Below are 21,496 nucleotides of genomic sequence, written 5' to 3' on the forward strand. Positions count from 1 at the left end.
ACTCCAGGGGAAATGCAAACCCCCCGACCCAGGCCCGGCTCTCGCTGTTGTTAAAGCAATTTGCAGCACTCCCGGAGCAGGTCACACGTGCGTCCCTCTCGGCCGCCCTCCCCGGGTGCTTCTGCAGCGGGTTGTTGTCACCGCGGGCTGTGCCCGGGTGGCTGCCCCCATCCCCGCAGAGCAGCCCTCGTCGGAGGGCGCTGGCTCTGCACCACGAGCGCAGGAGCAGGACCCCTCCGCTTGCCGCCCCTGGGGCTGTTTCAGCCTTTTACCCCTTCTCTCTGCTGCACCCGCTGCTCTGCCAGCTGGCAAGTTATCCACGCCAGAAGCAGTCTGAGCTGCCCACGGCTACCGTGGCCACTGACAGCCGCCCTCGCAGCCCAGCGGAAAGGACCCACGAATGGAAAAAAATGCTGGACAGGAGCCCTCGCCACAGCGCCCGCAAGAGCAGCACCGCACCCAAAACCAGCGCTGAAAATTGCTGAATTATCCAAGAAACGGTCAATACCTCTGTGCTGCCACCGCAGTCCATCCTCTCATAACCATTTTTTAACAGGCGGATGCGTCAAGGGAAATAAAGCGCCCAGGCTGCATAAGAAATCATGGAGAGCACGAGCATCCCTCCGGCATCGGTGACTCCCCGCTGGGATGTGTTTCCCCAGAAGACCTTGGACTCTGTGGACATCGTTGTTCTCGTGCTGTACTTCGTGTTTGTCCTGGCTGTTGGGCTGTGGGTAAGCACACACCACCCAACGCTTTCCTATGTGCCCTTCATGCTGAAAATGTGGCAGTTTAGTTCTCAGGTTATTTTGGCTTGAAGCAGGCCACACTTGGCTGAAAACACCAGCGAACGGGTCCCCTCCTCACTTCAGGCTGGAGAAGGGTCCTCCCCGCTCCAGGCTGTTCAGCCTAGCGCTGGCAAAGGTTTGAGAATATTGTGCACAAGTCCCTGTGCAAATACCAAGTATTACCACTAACGATGCTCTGTTCAGCCAGGAAGAAACCCAATACAAATGCTGGCCTATAAATCACCTGTTTGTCCACAGTGACATCCCGAGAGCAAATTCCATAAACTACAAGTATTGTCCATACAAAATTAAGCCTGAAAGCCATCCTTCTGTTGTGGCTTTGGTAATAACCAGAGGAAAAGCCACTGTCATAAGGCAGAGATGAGTAGCTGCTCCTTTCAAAAGGGGGGTGTTGTATGGAGGTATCTGCAGGGTACTCTTGAAAACAAGAGTTCACGAGTAGTATGTGCAATATCTAGCATTTCTGCTGGCTGCTCCTGATAATTAGCGATGTCCATAGTTCTTGTCCAAAATCAGCTCGGATTCCTCATGGGTCTGGAGTAATACTGTTTCCTTACTGCAGCAAACATTTAATGAGGACACTGATATGACAGAAAAATCTGCCTGGCTCATGGATCTGGCTGTTCCCCGCTTTCCCAACACACCTCGCTGCAGAATTTTGCCCTACAGAATTTCTAAGCGGCAACTGCAGATTCTTCAGCCTAAAAAATCGACTCCCTTTGTGCGGATGACAGTGCAGGGCTTCCCGGGGAATGCTGCATGCTTGGGGATGATCTCGGCAGCTTGCAGGGGCTGCTGGAGCCCCAGTCCTGTTTCTGCTTTCGCAGTCCATGTGGAAGACCCAGCGCAGCACGGTGAAAGGCTACTTCCTGGCCGGAGGAGAGATGGTTTGGTGGCCTGTGAGTATCCCAGCCTCCTCGTGCCCCCAGGCTGCCGTAAAGCACAAAAGCCCTTTTGTCCCAGCTGGTTTTTTCTCCTCTGAGAACAGAGATGACTTGCATGTTTTGCAAAGGTCCAGGTATAACGGCAGCTTCTTTTTCCACACTCACAAGTGCTGCAATGCACCCGCCCCGGCCCCTGTGAGAGCCTGACCCGGGGCTTGCAAAGTCTGCCTGCTTTGGGGAGCTCTGATTTGGAGGTTTCTGGGAATCAACTGCTAGGTCCCTGGGGCAGATGCACATTTACATGGAGCCAGTCTCCTAGGTGGGGTGTTTCATGTGGTGCTCGTCTGGTAAGTCAGTATGTGTTAATAAGGGTTTGTTGATGGGACGTTTCCACTCGTTACCTTCATCTGCTGCTTTGTCCGTGCATGAGAGATGAGACACCTGTGTGCAAGAAGGGTGGTCCTAACCACGCTACGAACGAGCAACAGGCGGTGCAGGAGTGCAAGAACTTGGAGAGAGGTGCCGGGGCACTGAGCACACAGGCAAAAAATGAAGGTGTCAGAGGGTGAAAATGATCTCCCGTGCGCCGCAGTGAGCGGGGACAGGGCACCGCGCAGCTCTGTGGAGCAGCGCCCGCGCGCTGCCGCGGCGCCGCGTCCCCGGCGGCCCTGACTCGGGTCTCTCCACAGGTCGGCGCCTCCCTCTTCGCCAGCAACGTTGGCAGCGGCCACTTCATCGGGCTGGCGGGCTCGGGGGCGGCGGCGGGCATCGCCGCCACGGCCTACGAGTGGAACGTGAGTGGGCGCCGCGGCCGCGCGCGAGGGCCGCGGGCACCGAGCGCTGCACCGAGCCGCGGCCAGCACATCGGGGAAAGCCAGGCCCTGGGCTGTCACCGCGGGGCGAAGTCCCCTTTGGGACGTGCAGGATGGAAGCAGTGGCCATGCAGAAGCCACCGTCGGCTTTGTGGTGCACGCGGCTGCTCCCGCGGCTCTGGCTCCTGCTGCCCGGGCTGGACGTCACCGTGGGCTCTTAGCGCGTGAGCCGCCTCCGACCTGCATTCCTATTTGTTTTGCAGGGGATGTTTTGCGTTTTGGTGCTGGCCTGGCTGTTCCTTCCGATTTACATAGCAGCGGGAGTAAGTAAATGGGATGCCTTGAGGGCACTGATAATTTGCTGATTTTTAACCCACCTGTTGGGCTCATGGGTTTAGGTACTGCCCAGTGCACCGGTGTTTCCTCTGCAGGGCAGAGAGCAAACCACGGTGCACTGAGCTGCAGCCTGGGCTGTGCAGGACCAGGGTGCTGCAAATCAGCCACGTCCCGGAGCTGCAGGAGGGGCTCAGGCGCGGGCGGCAGAGCCCAGGTGAAGCCAGGAATATCATGGATGGAGTTGCACCATCCTCCCAGGAGATGCGGGCCCTCCTCCCGCAGTCACTCAGAGCCGCTCCAGCCAAGCCAGCGCTGCAGAGCTGTTAGGGGACCCGCGGGCGCCGCGAGGCCAGGGCACAACGGGGCAGCTGGCAGGAATGCTCTGCCGCCCGCGGGCTGCACGGGCCTCCCTGATGGGGCCTTCTCCCACGCAGGTGACCACCATGCCAGAGTACCTGCGGAAACGCTTCGGAGGCAAAAGAATTCAGATATTCCTAGCAATCCTCTACTTATTCATCTATATCTTCACCAAAATATCAGTAAGTAGAAAAAAAATAAAGCAAGCTGAATTGAATTTACTTTGAAAGTAAGTAGTAATCAGTGAGATTGAGCAATGCAACTAGTGGCCCTTCTTGGTGGTATCAGAGACGGGTGAACTGCAGAAATACCTGAGCAAGACACACTCTAATCACTCAGAGAAGCTAAACCAAAGCTGTTTCTCTCGTGAAGGCCCTGCCTTGTGCCCACACAGGAGGGGAGGCCCAGGGCTCCTCCGGGCGCAGCGGCCCCGTTCCGGGTGCCGTGTCAGCACAGGGGTGTTTGCTGCTGGATCCCACGGGTCTGGCTGTCTTACCTGCCCCATTCCTGTATTTACTCCCTGCATAGATACCAAACACCATCACCTGCACGACGAGTAGGCGTTCATAAGCCTTCAGGTGAAAGCAGTTCAGTAATTTATTGTTCCTGTTCGGTATGGTGCATTGAATAAATAACTGGATCATGCCTTGTGCAACACCTCACTAGCTGTTCATTAACCATGCAGCAGGGCACGAATTGGTAACACCAGCAAAGGCCCTGCCAGTGTTTTTCCTATCAGCACGTGGCCAAAGCGGGAGGAGCAGCCTGACACGTGCCTGCTTGTGCTCCTTCGGAAACGGGCAAATCTCTAATTATAGCCTTCCTGAGAGAGAAAATGGATTGCTAGATGCTTTTATATCTGTATTTCCAAGATCTGCCGTTGGCTTATCCTAAGTTCTCCTCAACCGCAGTGTTTTGACATAGTTGCAGGAGAAGCGGCTGCTGCGCAGGCCGCCCCAGCCCTGGGGACGCCCTTTGTCACCAGCTCGCTGTCACCGTGTCACCGGAGGGGAGTCCACGGCACAGGGAGCCTCAAGAAGGGTGTTTGCCGCAGAGATGCTCCAGGTGCAGCCGTGTGGCTCTTCCCAGGGAGCTCCGTGCCCTAGGAAAGGGCAGCTCATCCAGCCCTCACAAACCCCCATCCCGGGAGAGCTTCATCCCACCCCCTCAAGCCAGCACTACTAAAGCCCTGCTCCGAGCCTGGGTTTATGGGCAGGAGGAACGAGCTGGGGGTGCAGAGGGATGCGCCCTTTGGAGAGGACCTCGAGGGAAGCCAGGGAGTGCAGGCAGCGAGAGGCCCAGCTGGGCACTGCAGGAGCTGCAGCTCGGCCAGTCCATGCACTGCGAGCGTGCACTGCAGCAGTGCTGCAGGAGCTGCAGCTCGGCCGGTCCATGCACTGCGAGCGAGCGCGCACTGCAGCAGCAGCGCTGCAGGAGCTGCGGCTGGGCTGAGCGTCACTGCGGCTCTGCTCAGCACCCTCTCTCCGCCAGGTCGACATGTACGCCGGGGCCCTCTTCATCCAGCAAGCCCTGCACTGGGACCTCTACATCGCTGTCGCGGGGCTGCTGGCCGTCACGGCCGTCTACACGGTGGCAGGTAGGTCCCCAGGGCCGCGCGCGCAGGGGACGTTGCGCAGCGTTGAGCACCCTGCTCAGCGAGCTCAGGAGCTGCACACAATGCACTTTCTGTGCAACCTTTGCCATTGGTATGGACAACAGAAAAAATAACAAGCGATTGATAATTCATTTTTCAAGAAAACGACCAGGTAGGAGTAAACGAACGGCATTTGTAAGGCCATAGAAGACACGGACACGTGTCTACCCTGGCACAAAGGCTCAAGGCATTTGCTCAGCACCTTTTCCCTGAGTGCCACGACGAGCAGGGCAATGGGCAGAGCCCTGTCAGTGCCTGGGTGCCCGTCACAGCCTCAGAGCAGCCAAACGGAGACCAGACACGGATGGCGTGGGATGCGATCGCAGACCAACAAGGTTTCTCTTTTCCAGTGCTCACCTTGGTGATGCTGCTGGTAAACAGCCCCTTCTGCCTCCTATCCAGGCTCGTTTTGTCTTGGAGCTCTTCCCAGCACTTCCCCTCGAAGCGTTTGTACCAGACTCTGCCTGTATAGTGACAAAGGGTGACTCGTTACGATTCAAAAATGAGATATTTCAGCCAAACGAACTGGTTGAACTGTACCCTAGCACGGGCAAAACCCTCTACGTGAGAGCGTGCCAGGCAGGGCTCTCAGAGTACATTAATTGTCAAAAAAAAAAAAAAAAAGAGATGCTGAGATGCTATGACAGAATAAATTCAATTTCCCACAGTTCCTGCTTCTCTCTTTTCTGTAGGTGGTCTGGCAGCTGTAATCTACACAGACGCTCTGCAAACTTTCATCATGCTGATTGGGGCTGTGACTCTCATGATCTTCAGTGAGCATTTCCCTGGGGTTTTGTTACTAAAGCTATCATAGAAGCTAATGCTTAGTGCTTAATCACTACAACAGATTGTTTAATTGATGTTCTGTGAACTGTTTTATATACGTGTTCCTGCATTTTCCATTAGTTCTTTATGCGGTAAAAATGTACTAGTCCATGAAAAGTGTCTAAAGAGCAGCTATATTCTGAAATAATGTTATAGAGATACAAGCACATCCCCTGCTCAGCAGACTTACAGTGTTAAGCTATTTAAAGCCAAGGGCTTCTGATTTTGCAGCTTGCAGAGAATGCAGTGACAGGCGGCAGAGCAGGGGCCCGGGGAGGTGGCTAAGGGCTCCCTGTGACCCGTTCCAGGCTTCGTTGAGGTTGGTGGCCTCGAGGGTTTGCAGACCAAGTACTTCGAGGCCGTTCCCAGCCGTCGCGCGGGCAACGGCAGCTGCGGGCTGCCCCGCCAAGACGCCTTCCACATCTTCCGAGACCCCGTGAGCTCCGACCTTCCCTGGCCGGGGGTTTTGGTAGGAATGACCATCCCGTCTCTGTGGTACTGGTGCACAGACCAGGTATGTTACTGCTTATTTACTAAAATCAGCTTTTTGGTTTCAAGAGCATGTTATTAGGTGCTTGAATCCAATTACAAAAACCCTATTTGTGACAAAATCTGGACTCCTTTTTCAATTCTGTTTTGAACTCAGTAAAATTTTATGATTTCAAACCCAAGGCAGCTAAGTTTGATATGCACAGCTAAGAGCCCGGGGAATCATTTCAATTTGAATAGGAGGGAGAATGTATGTGTGTGTGTGCACGTGTTAGCCCCAGTGTAAATCCCAGTCTCCAAAGTTTTTAAACTCCAGCCCTTCCCTTCTTGTGACTTGCCTGTGAATTCCCCCTCGTTCCACTCTCTCCATCAGTCCTAGTGAGAACAGCAGAACCAGCAAATAGGAGGCCCAGGCAATCCCCTGGCACTACTGTTTTATCTAGCTCATTTTGCCAGCTGAAGACTCTGTCTGGTTTGGCAGAAGGGCGGCCGAGCTCACAGGACACAGTTATCCGGTCAGTGAGGCCCCCCAAAAAAGAAGATGAAAAAAAATTCTAAGGTGGAATGTGATTAGTATAAGAAAGGGAGTATTTAACATGGTACACTGTGTAGGCGAGGGCTTGGATGTGCTGATATGCAAAGCCTACGTTCCCACAAAGACAGGATCTGAAGCAGGGATTAGAAACACAGAGTCAAGCTCTGTTTTCATCTTCCACAGACCAGTAGTTTAGAGGACAACAAAGTACAGAAGTCTGTGCCAAAGAGTAGTAACGATTCGGCCTTAAGTTTCTCTTCATCTCGCTCTGGAGCACGATGCATCATTGCCAGAGCTTGCAGGGCGGCTGCACACAGAAATCGGCACCACAGCAGCAGCAGGACAGTGGAGCAAACACTTTTCTTAATTTCTAGGTCATCGTGCAAAGGTCCCTTGCTGCTAAAAACCTCTCCCATGCCAAAGGAGGCTCCCTGATGACCTCCTACTTGAAAATTTTGCCCCTCTTTATGATGGTAATGCCTGGCATGATCAGCCGGATCCTCTTCCCGGGTAAGTGCTGAAGGAGAGAACTGTTCCCTCTGTTTCTCACTCATGACAGCTACCCTGTGGGGACCAAAAAGGCTCTACAGAATAAGATAAAAGGTTGAAATGCAACCAAGACCCCCAAATACGAAGACTTTTTCCTTCAATTACCACAGCACATCCCCATGCAGCAGACCCCAGATATACTTTTAAAACACACTCGGGCAGCTTGCTCTCATCCCTCCTCACTGCAATCCTGGTGCTGCCTCCAGCTGCTCCTCTGCATTCTGCACGCGCACTCGGGCCCCTCCTGCACCCAGAATGTCACCCTTCCAGGAATTCAGGTTTGAGGCACTTGCAGAAATCCTGATATACCATCTAAAATGCTGCCTTTGCAGCCCCTGAAGGCTGCAGGCTGCTCCTTAGGTGAGGACATGTGCATATGCCTGTCCATGAAGCCGCGTGCCGAAAGCGGGTGGATAGCCCTAATCCCCAAACATTCCAAGAGAAGGAGCCATAAAGACAGGCCAGCTACTTCCACTGATAGTATCTTTTGCATGGAAGAAGGAAAAAGAAAAAAAAAAAAAGAACAAGGGGGAAACTCAGTGCGATTCTTCTCTCACTATGTCCTGATTATTTGCTGGAAGATTTCCAAGTTTTCCAATATTCAGTATCTCATTTGGGGGATATTTTACAACATTCAGCAGACTAGCTTACAGCTTATATCTACTTGTTTCTGGGGATCACTGAACATCGCCTTTCACTCCCCTTTGCTATTCCAGACCTGGTGGCTTGTGCAGACCCAGAGATTTGCCGGCAGATCTGTGGGAATCCCTCCGGCTGCTCCGACATCGCCTACCCCAAGCTGGTCATTGAACTGCTGCCCGTGGGTGAGGAGCCCGGGGTCACAGGGGTTGGTTACCTGTGAGAAACGCTCCAGGACAAGGATATTGCTGAGAAACGCTCAAAGGGGGAAGCACCCTATGCTTTATATATATAAAGTATATGCTATATACTTCATAAACTACATAGTATGGAAAGTATAAACTGTAATTGCAGTGGGGCTTGTATTGGGTTTGATGAGGCGGCGAAAGAAACAGCATGAAACAAGAGCGAGGGGAAAAGATCCGCTATCCAGAGGTCTAGCCCAGCCACATTGAGACGAACGACACAGAGGGGATATTTAACAACGAGAAAATCAACTGCTAAAGCCATGTGCACGGGGCCTCCCTATCAGGGCCATTTTAAAACCAGGACTAAAACTGGCCTCTGCGGCCCCGCAAGGAAGGAGCCGCAGTGGCCGCGCGGGAAGACCCTGCGGCTCCCACGGCTCCGGCTGGGCTCTGGGCACAGGGAAGGAGGAAGGTGCAGGTTTCCACCGGGATTTGCTTGGGAATGTGCCCCGTGCTCAGCGCCACTGCTCTGCCCTCCAGGACTCCGCGGCCTCATGATGGCAGTGATGATCGCAGCGCTGATGTCCTCCTTGACCTCCATCTTCAACAGCTCCAGCACCATCTTCACCATGGACCTCTGGAAACACTTTCGGCCTCGCTGTTCCGAGTGGGAGCTCATGATCATTGGCAGGTGAGGAAAATCAAGCCATGCCACGTTGTACCCGAATTGGATATTAGAGAAACCTCTCAACACACCTTGTTTCATGCTGCCCCTGCACAGTCTCTTCAGCGTCTCCAGTGTCTATTGCTTCACACCAAACATGAAAAAAGGCAGAATTTGAGCCCTGAATTTGAGACTATTTTCCTTTAGAGACTCTTGCTCTCTTCTTGTTAGATAGGTGGGGGAGAATCTGGTTTAGTCAGGCAATACTAGGAGAGGAAAACCGAGATTTCATTGCTCCAAAATACATAAGCGGAGGCAAGAATTAAACAGCCAGAGAGGGCAAAACCTGGGGACACCTGAGTGGTGCTGCAGAATGGGCAAGGGCCCAAATCCAGGTGAGGAAGGGCTGGATTCTGGGAACAAACACGGGATTGCTGGAGGACAGGAGTGCAGACCCTCCTATTGCAGGAGCTCTCACTAGGAGTGGAGCAACCTGAACGCCTGGAAAACGGGAGGTCTGAACTGACAGTAACAGCATCTTTTCCTGCACAGGGTGTTTGTGCTGCTGCTCACCGTGGTGTCCATCCTGTGGATCCCGCTGGTACAGGCTGGCCAGGGAGGGCAGCTCTTTATCTACATCCAGTCGATCAGCTCCTACCTGCAGCCCCCCGTGGCCATGGTGTTTATTCTGGGTTGCTTCTGGAAAAGAGCAAACGAACAGGTAGCAACTCCTTTGTGGTTTCTCTGTCCTCGTGAGGGTCCTGCAGCTCAAACCACAGCCCCAGGCTGCAGTTCTGGCTCCTCTTGGGGTGTTTCGGAGGGCCAATGCACCCAGTCTGCTCCAAAGTCCAAGCTGTAATGAGCCCCTGGAGGGAGGGATATTCCCTGTTCCCTCCAAAGACTCCAGGGTCACTCCAGTGAGATGAGTGCGTTCCTCAGGTGCAGGGTCCTCTTGAATCTTGGTGCCTCTAAGGGGACCAGCAGCCATGCGCTCATTTACTGCATGGACTTGTACCACCATCCGCAGCGGGGGCCTTCTGAGAGCAGCCCCAGGAGTCACGGAGGGGTGGAAGGGCAGTGGGAGACCAGCACCTACAGCTCCTCCAAGAAGGCTGGTGCTGGGAAAAGCGGGAAGCCAGGACCTGGAGCAGCTGGGAGCTCCTCCCTGACAGGGCTTTGGCCAGGCAGGCGGCAGCTGTGAGTGCCCCATGGCCCAGACAAACACTACGATGCAAATATCACCCTTCAGAATACGCTAGCGAAGGACGTTGCATCCTTCCTGCACACCTGCACTGACACCTCTCACCAGGGATACGTGGCTGCCCCAGCAGCACCAACAGACCCAGAGAAACAGCAAAGGAGGACAGGGAAGCCCCTACCAGAGCAATCCTGGCCCTTCCGAGCCTGGCACGGACAGGGGTGCTGAGCAGGGGGTCTTGTCCCAGTAAAGAACAACCTTTGTTTCCTAGGGCGCGTTCTGGGGCCTGGTGACGGGGCTGCTGCTGGGCTTCATTCGGCTGGTGCTGGACTTCATTTATCCAGAGCCCCAGTGCGGGCAGCCAGACGTCAGACCAGGTGTGGTGAAACACATGCACTATCTCTACTTCTCCATGGTCCTAGCTGCGGTTTCTACAATCACTGTGCTGCTTGTGAGCTTGCTCACAGAACCCCCCGCGGAAGAAATGGTGCGTCACCCCCTTGGATTTCTTTCATTACCTTTAATTTGTTTGCAGGATGCCCCATGTTCCAAGCACGGGAATAATGTGGAGATGAATAATGTGGAAACGGAGGTTTCCATTCGTTCTTTATTTGTGAAAATGCTTGCAATAACCTATAACACAATTCCATCTCTGCTCCAGCATCCTGCTGCCTTGCCATTTAAGACTTTGGTCCCATAAATCCAGAGGTCCACCCTGGAGAGTGGTCAACAGTAGATGCTAAAAGCTTAAGTCCAAAAATGTATGTTTAACCCATGACAAATTAGCTCTTTCCCTCTATTTTCCAAGAATTTCCAGCTTCTGGGTCATCTTTATCGACTCTCCTATTAATTTAGTGAGGAACCATTTTTCCTTGCAGAAAAGAGAAATCAAGGGCAGAGATCATACTTCCTCTGGAACAGGTTTGTGCCCGTTTGACTATTCTCTATAGACACATTAAGGTTATGGAAAAAGAGAAAGAGTAACAAGAAAAGCCCAGAAAGGCCCTTTAGAAATCACGGAGCTGGCGCATCCTCTTGTTTCAAGACACTAACTCAACCTGACTCTTTTCTGAAAGACTCGAGCTAACATATTCTTAAAAATCCCAAGTGGGATTTTTAAGGTCATTGCTGTGCAATCAATTCAAGAGCTTATCTGCCCCCTCCGTAGAAGCTTTTCCTCATCTCCAACCCGAATCCTCCTAGCTTCAAATTGTGCTCCCTCCTTCCTGTTGCTCAGTCATGGGTCGCAGGAACATTCCTCCTTAATGAGCCTTTCACGTGTTTGAAGAAAACGATCATATCTCCCACCTGTCTTCTCTTTCCTAAACAACCCTGGTTCTCCAAGTCATTCCTCATGGCCACAGTTTCCATTCTTTTGCTCTTTTCTTGGCCTTCTCCCACTGACCCGCTCTCAGTTTACATCCAGTGGTGGCCCCATGCAAAAAACCCTCCTCCTCGGTAACAAGAAGTGAGGAATACCAACCTAGTGAGAGAGAATCTGTATAAACAGCCATCGTGTTCCATACAAAACTGAAGGCAACATGCAGAACTCCAATGGCCATCACTTCTGTGCTTCCCAAGAGAGCATTTAACTGCTCACCTGCTCCAACACAGCCGGGGAGCAGATTTTGCTCCCTTACAACAGTATTCTGTCTCCAAGCTGCTCTCCTGCCGAGGCAGTCCTTTAAACACCCGTGAGAGGAAACCATGTGTTCTTAACACCACTCTTCATGCCATCAGATAAGTCGGCTTACCTGGTTCACCCGTGGGGATCTACCAGTCAAGCAGGACCTAGCAGGCAGCCCTTCCCCTGACGCTGGAAACGGAGCGTGTGAAGCTGAGCGTCCAGCTTTCCAGATTGATATAAGCATTGCCTCTGAAAATAGTTCAAATGATAATAAATGTAAGTGCTCCGACGCTGTACTCAGTAACTCCTAAAATTAACAATCCTAGGTACTAGGTAAAGGCTCTGAAGACAAGAAATGTTAAAACTGCTTCCTCTGGATTTCTGTAGCGTCAGGGTACGCTAGGAGGTTTTTACGTGAGGGTTTTAGCTAAGCATAAGTGCAGTTTCCTTTACTTCTTGCTGGCGCTACATGTGCTTGAAAACAGGCAGGGAGCCGGGGGGACACAGCCGTGCCCGTCACCTGCACCAGCCACTGGTGCGACCTGCAGCTGCTGCAAGGAGAGTTGGTGGAGAAAGAGGGGGGCGAGAGACAGTCACAATTATTTTCATGAAATTCCATTTCTGTTTTTCAGCGATGTTTTCTGATCGGCTCTAGCAGCAGGGAGAACACAGAGCCCTGGGCGGAGTACTGACAGATCAGTGAAGGAGGATTTACATTTTTTAAAACTTGTACTTGTCGGTATTAGGTACCCACACGCATAGCAACTCATTCTGCACTTCCCAGCAATGATTATCATCACTTGTTTTTGCTAAGCTTGGGACACTATTTATGTAACTTCGCAGCTTCTGCTGTGTACTTCTGAGATCTAAAATAAGATGCCGAAAAGGGCCCGTAAATTAAGAAATTACGGTGCAGATTTCCCAGCTGCGGGAGCCTCCCTTTCTGTCCCTACGCTCCCGGCATTCAGTTTCATGCACCCTAACCCCCAGCAACGCCAGGACAGCTCCGTTTATGAACACATGGCTTGGGGCAGCCCTGCCCGCAGCAGCGCACGCACGAGCCAAGGGAGCTCATGGGCACCAAGCAGTTGCAGAGAAGCTTTTAGGCTCGGTCTAATGTTTCTTAAAATGTTGAGAACAGCTGAATTGGAACTCAGCTCTGCAGGGAAGAACGAAACAGCCACCACAGCCCCAAGCAGCTGCTATTCCAAGGGCTCCCTACGTCGTGGTGGGGTTTTTCTGTTCACAAGACGCGGTTTTGTACAGCAGTACCAAAACGCGCAGTGCAGGGTCACACTGACACGCGGCTGGGACGTGCTCGCTCGGTGACGCTCCCACCTCACTATTTACTGTCATTTTAGGCGCAGCGGGCACCCAAGGGCGCTCCAAGCTGACGACGCTCGTGCTGTGGCTCTGCGGGATGGAGCGCAGGCAGGACGGGCCCGACCCCGCGGTGCCGGCCAAGCCCGAGGCGCCCGCGGCCGCCGTGGAGGAGAGGCCCGTGGTGAAGCACGTGCTCAACGCCAACCTCGTACTGTGCCTGTCTGCCGGCGTCTTCCTCTGGGCCTACTTCGCATAGCGGCGGGCCCGCCGACCCAGGACGACAGCAACTAATGTTAACTGGTGTAAATAATAATAATAGCAGAGGGCTAATGTAAACTGCATTCCTTTCTAAACTTTGTTGTAAGGATATAGAGTCTCTTCCCCAATAACTTCCCCCATTATTCGCAAGGGACCCAGCTGTGATGGGCGCTGGGCCTGCGCACCAGGACCCATCTGTGCAAGAAGGTGCCTGGGCACAAGGGCTGTTTGGCTATTTTAACCTTTAAGTTTTGTTCGTGGGGGTCAAGCACTACCTGGAATTCGGGAAATCCGGATTCTGTTCCCCTCTGCGCCCCTACGGCCAGGCCGGCTCGGCTCGCGGTGCCTCGGTGTCCTCGGGCAGCGCGTGGCTGCGCTGCAGGCACCGGCTCCGCTCACGGCTCCGTGTTCGGGCTGGAATCACCCCGGTTTCACCGCGCGTGGCCCTGCAGCCGGTGCCGAGGTGGCGCGGGCAGAGCAAGGCGGCCCTGAGGCCGGGCAGCACCAAAACCACAAACGGCGGCGACGGCAGAGTCAGAGCGTAGCCAAAAACACCCAAAAGAGCTAAAAAACCCCACGGCAACGCGAAAGGGGCAAGTAACAGCGTGCAGCGGGGTGGCAGTGCCCATGCCCTTCTCCGGACAGTGTGTGACTGCGCACTAATATAAGGAGAAGCTCCTCCGCCGGGGTCGGTAACGGTGTTTTCAATAGCCCGCGGGCCGGGCCGGGGCAGCCGAACGGCGCCGCGGTCGCCCGGGCGCCCCTCAACGGCCGCGGCCCCCAGCGCGGCGCCATGTCGGGCGGCCCCGCGCGGCGGCGGCGGCAGCGGCGGGAGGCGGCGGCGGCGGCGGGCGCGGCGCGGCGGAGCCTCCTGGCGGCGCGGCTGGAGCGGCTCCGCGCCGCGGGGCAGGTGCGGCGGGGGCGGCCGCGGCGCCCCGGCCCCGCGCGACCCCCCGCGCCACCCCCGGCCTCTCTCTGCCCGCAGAGCCGCTTCCCGCTGCACCGGCTCGTGCTGGCGGCCCGGCCGGGCCCGGGCGCCGACGCGGCGGCCGCCACAGGTGGGTGCGCGGGTTGGCCCGGCCGAGGCTGCAGGGGCTGCCCAGGGCTGGGGCCTTCGCCTTAAGGCTTCGCTTATTGCCGAGGTCAGGAACGGGCTGGGTGGGCAGCAGAAAGCGCCGGGCCTGCAGCGCTCCCTCCGCCACTTGGCACACGGGACACGCTGCTGAACGCGGCAATTCGGCAAACGGGACGCGCAAGGAGTCAGCACAGCGCCCGCTTTGAACGCGGCGTTGCAGCAAACGGGACGCGCAAGGAGTCAGCACAGCGCCCGCTTTGAACGCAGCGTTGCAGCAAACGGGACGCGCAAGGAGTCAGCACAGCGCCCGCTTTGAACGCGGCGTTGCAGCAAACGGGACGCGCAAGGAGTGGGCGCGGGGCGCACTGCTGAACGCGGCGTTGCAGCAAATGGGGCCGCTGGGAAGCCCCAAATCCAGGGAATCGCCTGCCAGGAACCCGCTGGTGCCCTCGGCCGGCTCCTTGGTGGCATTCCCTGCACTTCACCCGCAGCCTTGGTCAATCTCTCTGGCTGCTGCAGCTAGGCAATATTGGCAGTTCTGATGCAGGGGTGCGCAGCAGCCCCGCGGTAATGCACAAAACAACACCAAAAATGTCAAATAACATAGAATCACCACTCAGGATCCTTCTTCAGCAAATAAGACACAAGTATGATAATCCCCAAGGGAAGAGGGCACTTACTGCTTTCACAACCAACTGTTAAGTGTGACTTTCTCAATAAAGAAAGTAACGTATGCTTAATGTTTTGTCAGATGAGCAGGATACACTGTTTTTTTTTTTTTTAAGTAAATGTATTAGTGCCATTGCCAACAGAGGCAGAAATGTGACTGCACATGCAGCGCTCCTGAAGTACTCTATGGTCAGGGCCTTCAGCCAATGTATTTAAAAGCAACTACAGCAAGAATAAATGGAACAGCATTTGTTTACAGTAATGGGAATTGCACACTTCAGCCACCTAAAACAAATACTGCAGATTTTGCTAACTTAGTGAAACTATAGGTCATTATATTTATGACATATATACAGTTATGTAACTGTCAATTCTACTTTTGAGACAGGTTACCACAAACGCCTGTTTGAAAATGCATCGAAATACCACTCAGGAGAACAAGTCTCAGGTATACTGCTTCTCTATTCCACCTGTGTTCTTCACGTAATAGAGGTAAGTTATTAAATCCCTTCTGAGATTAAGTGACTTCATTGGTATCCATACAAACTGGGGTTCCAAGAGCCAGCTAGTCACAGATGAACAACCACCTCCCACTCCATCCACAGGGTTAAAACAAGAGCTGGGAGCTCGGGAATGGTGTAGCCGTGCGGGTAGTTTAACCTTGGGATTTTTTTTTTCCACTCAGTCTTCAGGTAACTACCTAAAATTAGAATATTCTGACAGAGCCGGACAACTTTGTCAGACCCAGCAAGGACAACATGCTCTGTCCTCTGTGTCTGCAACTCAAGGGAAAGCCCATTTGCAGAGCAGCTGATTGATTTTTCTTTTTACTATTTTTTTTTCATATATTTTTTTACTTTGCAGTCCTGCATTGGGACAATACATCTTATCATCCAAGATTTAGCTTCTCTCGAAAATCAAGGAGAAAAGTAAGTGTTTCACATTAGCTTAGCTGAAAGAAAATTTGTAACAGAAGTGGTAGAGTGCTTCCTTTAAGGTTAAATTGATCATTAGGTATAAAAACTTATTTTATTTGCTCACTGAATAACTGTGGACCACAGTGCAGATAACATTTTCAGGTTGATATGACATGCCTCTTTTCTGCACGGAAAAGATCATTTAAAAAAGATCACCTCTTCCATCATTTATTAACCCTCTGCCGCTTTTTTACTGTGACATTTGACCGGAATTGTTCCCTCATTTGCTCATCAATAATCCTGCACACTGTATTGTAGTACAATATGAAAAAATCCTTTGGATAGACCCAGAATTTGAAAGGCATGGGCGGAGGGAGCTATGATAGAGCATATACGTACACACACTGTGCATATATGTGCGTGCTCTATGCAGGTAACGCTCTAGCACCGCTCTGGGAATGCAAGCAGATGAGCGCTGCATTCACGAGACTTGAACACCCGGTAAAAACTGATCTGTATTGATGGATGGAATCCACTCTTTCCCCTCAGTGCTTTGTTTCAGGAAATCAAAGTTCTAGTGGTGTCGCACAACATCCCCAGCAGGCTGTTCCCAGACTGGTACGTTACAACGGTGACGCCGTCCGTGACCTACCTGCAGGACAGCACGCAGGCGCAGTCCACGGAGGAGCTCCTCACCGAGTGCCTCGTCCTCCTCTTCAAGCTGGCAGCCTACGTGCCAAAAACGTTTGAGGTAACCGTGACCCCCCTGCAGCCCGTTCGCCCCCGGGCCGCAGCCGCACGCAGAGACGGGTTACGGGCACGAGCACCGGGGAGGGCTCTGGGCACTACGCTAAGAAATTCAGCACTTTGTCTTGTTAAAATACTACCACGCTTAAAGCCAGCAAACGTTACTTATGAAGCAATATCCTGCTCTCCTTGTTGCTGTGTACACTTGAGAGCAAAGAAAAAAAGTTATGTTTAGTTAAAAAGGGAAACAACTCCAACCCTGCTGGTCTTGGCAAGTTTCTTTCACTCTGTTTTTATTGCAACGGCACTAAAATTTACTCTTTGTCATCAAGGATGACAGTGATGATCTGAACAACAATCTACATACCCTTGCACCCGAGCTGATAATCCCAGCAGAGACAGTTAACTATTTGTGCAACGCTGAGGAATTCTCAAGTCCAGAAGAGTTCCTGAAAATGTATTTAAACCCTTTGCAACCTGCTATGGATTCAGGTACACTGCCTACAGTGTTAGGGACAAAGCTCCGTTTGGGGCACAGAACTAGACCTGTGGTCACAGCACTGGGGTTCGAGCTGCAGTGCTCGAACAGCATTGGAATGGCAGAGGAAGTTAGTCTGCATCTGCTCCCAGGGAGCAGTTCTTATTCAGGGATGTCTAAAAAAAGGAATAACCAAGGCAGCCACTGATACGTCCAAACTGTGGCACAGAGGCGGTGGTGACTAAATATATTTATCTTGTCACCAAGTACTATGTATGTTCCTGGCAAGAACTTGAAGAAGTGCCCCTTTATTTCACAGATGAGCCTGAGGTCTCTTGTAATACCTGAACTAGGATGTGTTACGGAATGTGCAGCTCCATCCAGCTTCATGATGCTGTGTGTCAATTCTGCTCCCGTGACAAGTCTCCCCTTCCCTGCCTCTCGTTCACAGAAACTGTCTGGCCTGCCCCGGCACACTTCAGTGCGTGATCCGGGCTGGATCCAGCACCTCCTCTGCAGCGGGACACGGTCACGTCCACACGTTGTGGAACAGATGCACGTTCATTTCCCTGGGCACTGCAACTGACTCATTAGCAAAAGGGAAAAAAAAGGGTATAATTGTATAACTTTCAGTGTAGAAATTGTTTCAAATGTACCACAGAAAGAGCAGTGTTATTTGGAGACTTGAATAAATATGCTTTCAGTTGACAAAAGACAATCTTTAATTTTTATAAATGCTCACCCAAATGACGAGTCTAAACAGATGTCCTAAGTTCCTCAAAGTTTTGAAAGAACTTTTAAAATTTAGCCATTTTCAATAAAATCAAAAACACTTCCACAGTTTTATCTGGAAACAGTTGCATGTTTCACATAAACAAAAAGCAGGTTTGGTTAATACAAATAACTATGAAATAAGGATTAAGTACTGATCATTAAGGAGCAATGAAATGGTTAAAGATACAGTAAGGTTCCTTCTACAGTATGACAGTCCTTCAAGGCACTAAAATACATCCACAGTTTTGACAGGTAACTGATAACCAGCAGTCACCAAGAGCACTCTGGCATTTTTTGGTTCATATTTGAACAAGTATCTGCAGCAAATCAGTGAGGGAATGTCTCTTGCAAGGCATCTCCTTGTAATGCCTAAGAACTAGAAATGAAAGTCTAACCGTGACATTAAGAAGATTATTTCCATAATACATGCACTTTAAATAACTAATGTTCTGCTGCTTCTCATTTGGGAATTTCTGCTAATACCAGTGGTATTAGCAGCTATTCGGCTTCCTATGCAAGTTTTTGCAGTAATCAAATTCTTTCGAATGAAGATTCTGAAAACCCTTGTTCAGACACAGATCATTAAACTTCTTCTGAATGGCCAGGTCACTGTCTCGGGGTGCACAAGTCAAACCTCTGCAGTTTGGCCACGTCGTCAAAAGAAGCTTCTCACTGTCGCGTCTGTTGGCTCTGCAGCGGGGGAAGCGGCAGCCCTCGGGGTTCCCCTCACAGAGCGGTGCTTTCCGTGTCGTTGTCCACATCCAGGAGGAGGTGGTTGTGCAGTTCTTTGCTGCCTGTCTCTGGAAGAAGCTCTGAAGAAGGATTTTGAAGTGGTTCTTGAATACTGGAATTGGAGTCTGCAGAAAAGGAAAAAAGAAAGGAACGGGAGATGGAGCAGTCTGGACAGGGATGGATTATTCAACATTGCGTTTCTGGTGCGTTTCCTTAGGCGGAAGATGGAAGGAGGCTTTTCACACGCGGGGCGGGCACGTATGTGCATGCGCACACATGAACACAGAGGCGAAGCCAAACGAGTAAAGCTTGTGTGTGGGTTGCGTCCCCAACACACCTTTTTAGTCACGTACATAACACACAAACATTTCTTTTCCAAAAATGGAAGGAAGAAAGAAGGTATAATTTGCTACTGGATTCCTCATTCCCCTGTAGAAGTGATACCTCGTTTCAGATACTAGCATCAAATCAGACTGGTCCCTCAGCAGGAAGTTTGGCATCTGGATGATCAACCAGGTCACCACCACCAAAGAGGCTTTTAGAAGTGATGGGAATGTGCCTGATGCTAAAGGGAGGCACTACAACATCCCACCCCCCTTCCTGCAGACCAACCTCCTTTCCTGGGCACTACGGTTTGGAAGTTGTACTCCTTGCCCTCTATCAGAGAGGGGCCAATGGCCTCAAATACTGCATGTTGGTGACTGGCTACACTATCAGTTAGAAAACAGAGAAATCCAGGGCAGATCACAATAACTGTAAATGAAAATATTGAGGCAGTATCTTTGAAAGCCCATTTATAATATACCACAGACAAAACCTGAATATTGTGTCTGACACAGACTGGCTTGTCTTGCAGAGAACTGTTAGGTGTCCTCATACCTATTATTGCAACTCTAAAACCCTATAACCTTTCCTATAACATAATTGCAGGATTTGTGTTTTTTAGGTAGAGTTGATCTATATATTTTCTCCTAAGTCTTGTATCACAGCCTTGGGAGAAGAATACCATATTCTGCCAAGAAACTGTTAATATTTCAGTTATAAATGTAAAAATCCAGAGGGCACCGAATAAACCATCACTGTCATTACGTATCATTAAATCCATCATCTGGGTGAATCTTAGATTTTTCTCCCCAGCCCTCTTATCACTTTGAAAAATCCATGTCCTGGTTACTGAACTGTGTCCAGTCTTCTAGGAGAAGACACAGAGGTCACACTATTTGTTCAACAGGCCTTTAATGGCAATGAGGAAAATCAAAATACTTTAAAAAAAAAAAAAACAAAAAAAAAAAAAACAAGCCTTTTCACTTCACATTCGTGTACTTTAAATAAATCTCTGATCCTCAAAAAGAGTTTTTGTAACATCAACAGCTTCCTTTTATCCAAACTACAGGGCTTATTACTACAACAGAAGAAAACGTAAGAATTTTGCAAGATAATTTTAAAATTTGTATTTTTCTGTAAGCATTTTTGCTATCGTTATCTGATGTAATATGGTAACAATCAGTGGCTGGAATGTTCTATACCACGTTTGACTGTAGAGGAGGTAACACACAGTCTAATTAGTCGCCCGAAGAACTAATGGGCTGCAGGTGATTTCCATAGCGAGCCCAGCTGGAAAGGAGCACTGCAGCTTTAGAAGCAGCCCAGGAGGTCTCCCTACCACTGCTGCACACTAGAAAACGAACCAGACAAGGAGGTAACTGAAAATGTGAGGTGACACAGGAAAACATTCGATTGACACACGAATGATACAGCTTCTTCAAATACAAAACGAACTTTTGTAAAAAACACAAGAATTTCCAGATCTTAATGTCTATTAAGTGAAAACAAACATACGACATGAAACTGGCCAGTCACAACATGAACTTTATGATCTAGTCATCAATGCTTTTAGTGTGTTAATGCAAGAGCAAGCGTAAGACGGAGCCTTTTCTCTCTGCATGCTGCACTGACGAGAAGGCAGGCGAGCAGCGTCAGGGGGACGGGTTAGTAGTGGGCATCAGCACACGCATGATTATGAGTTAGAAACATTTGGGGCCAATCAGATGCCTTTTCCTTACCATCAAACTTTCCAATACAGTTCATACTGAATGCTGGTCAAACATCTAGATTGTTTAATAAAATTCTTGATTAGAATAGTCCTTCCTAGGGCTTATGCCTTTAAAACCATTAATAGGATTTGAAGCATTTCTAAAGCCCAGTGCATGGACAAAGAAATTCAACTGCATCCTGAAAATACTTCAGGATTTCAACTTCTGATATTATGACATATATTTATTCCCATATGGAAGACAAATATTTCTCCTGTTTAACTAGAGTAAGAAAGTGTGCTATCATTAAAGCTTTTTGCATCAGAACTAGAAAAATTCCAAAGTGAAGACAGAGGCAGTGAATCTACAAACCAGGATGTAGCAAAGAAGGTGGAGCCTCCTGAAGTTGGACTCATTAGCCATGTTTTAAATCTCATTTCATGGCAAGTTCTGTAAAGACCCAAACCCCAGCCTTATTTGATCTTCCAAATCCACCTGGATGCCACCCTGTGCCCCGTGCTCTGGGTGTCCCTGCTGGAGCAGGGGGTTGGACTAGATGGTCCCTAGAGGTCCCTTCCAACCTCAGCCATTCTGGGATTCTGGGATTTCTGAATTCAGGCCTGATATAAATTGTCTTTTTATTTTAGGGTTACAGACAAAAGAACAAGCGTATGATCAGATAGGAGTTTGTTTGAAAAAGAAGAGGTGCTTTTCAGTTGTTTACAAGCTCATTTATTGCTAGTTTCTCTTATTCAAAAGAGTGTACTTCCTAGCTGACTGTCAATCCAATGCTAATTTCAGCATCTTTCCTGTAAACTAAGGCACATCCTGAGATACTTCAAGAAGCCTCAACATATTCAGTCTGTGGTGGTTATATTAGAAAGGTATCACCTCTAAACCACTCTATAGGCACAGGAAGATTAT

The 21,496-nt window shown here is 50.7% G+C and overlaps 3 protein-coding genes across 3 annotated transcripts in view; 2 read left to right on the top strand and 1 right to left on the bottom strand.

Moving 5' to 3' along the window:
* The first annotated feature begins 602 nt into the window (after nucleotides 1-602).
* Nucleotides 603-13,145, top strand: SLC5A11 (solute carrier family 5 member 11). Its single transcript, XM_088537747.1, has 15 exons — nucleotides 603-734; nucleotides 1,637-1,708; nucleotides 2,383-2,487; nucleotides 2,769-2,828; nucleotides 3,276-3,380; nucleotides 4,690-4,795; nucleotides 5,545-5,625; nucleotides 5,986-6,191; nucleotides 7,076-7,211; nucleotides 7,967-8,074; nucleotides 8,618-8,768; nucleotides 9,294-9,462; nucleotides 10,211-10,426; nucleotides 11,680-11,842; nucleotides 12,928-13,145. Exons 1-15 carry the CDS (start codon nucleotides 603-605, stop codon nucleotides 13,143-13,145), a joined length of 2,028 nt encoding a protein of 675 aa, XP_088393873.1.
* Nucleotides 13,146-13,940: 795 nt separating this feature from the next.
* TEX47 (testis expressed 47) lies at nucleotides 13,941-17,241 on the top strand. The gene is made up of 6 exons (XM_088537760.1): nucleotides 13,941-13,955; nucleotides 14,133-14,205; nucleotides 15,280-15,383; nucleotides 15,756-15,820; nucleotides 16,358-16,559; nucleotides 16,888-17,241. The coding sequence occupies exons 1-6, from the start codon at nucleotides 13,941-13,943 to the stop codon at nucleotides 17,239-17,241; spliced, it is 813 nt and encodes a 270-aa protein (XP_088393886.1).
* Nucleotides 17,242-18,511: 1,270 nt separating this feature from the next.
* Nucleotides 18,512-21,496, bottom strand: part of ARHGAP17 (Rho GTPase activating protein 17) — a 29,999-nt gene continuing 27,014 nt past the window's right edge. The window contains exon 19 of the mRNA XM_088537761.1: nucleotides 18,512-18,664. Within this exon, the coding sequence (XP_088393887.1) occupies nucleotides 18,534-18,664 (131 nt within the window). The 3' untranslated portion in view covers nucleotides 18,512-18,533. The remainder of the gene's footprint in view (nucleotides 18,665-21,496) is intronic.

The sequence above is a fragment of the Tinamus guttatus genome, unplaced genomic scaffold (genome assembly GCF_059628265.1).
Source record: "Tinamus guttatus ecotype Peru unplaced genomic scaffold, ASM5962826v1 Tinamus_guttatus_pri_ptg000861l, whole genome shotgun sequence".
NCBI classification, from domain to species: domain Eukaryota; kingdom Metazoa; phylum Chordata; class Aves; order Tinamiformes; family Tinamidae; genus Tinamus; species Tinamus guttatus.

Excerpts from the sequence above, each read along its gene's own strand:
- SLC5A11 (XM_088537747.1), top strand. The coding sequence starts at position 603 with ATGGAGAGCACGAGCATCCCTCCGGCATCGGTGACTCCCCGCTGGGAT. Across the intron at positions 2,488-2,768 it reads CCACGGCCTACGAGTGGAAC|GGGATGTTTTGCGTTTTGGT; the intron begins GTGAGTGGGCGC and ends TTTGTTTTGCAG. Across the intron at positions 8,769-9,293 it reads GAGCTCATGATCATTGGCAG|GGTGTTTGTGCTGCTGCTCA; the intron begins GTGAGGAAAATC and ends TTTCCTGCACAG.
- TEX47 (XM_088537760.1), top strand. Across the intron at positions 14,206-15,279 it reads CGACGCGGCGGCCGCCACAG|GTTACCACAAACGCCTGTTT; the intron begins GTGGGTGCGCGG and ends CTTTTGAGACAG. Across the intron at positions 16,560-16,887 it reads ACGTGCCAAAAACGTTTGAG|GATGACAGTGATGATCTGAA; the intron begins GTAACCGTGACC and ends TTTGTCATCAAG.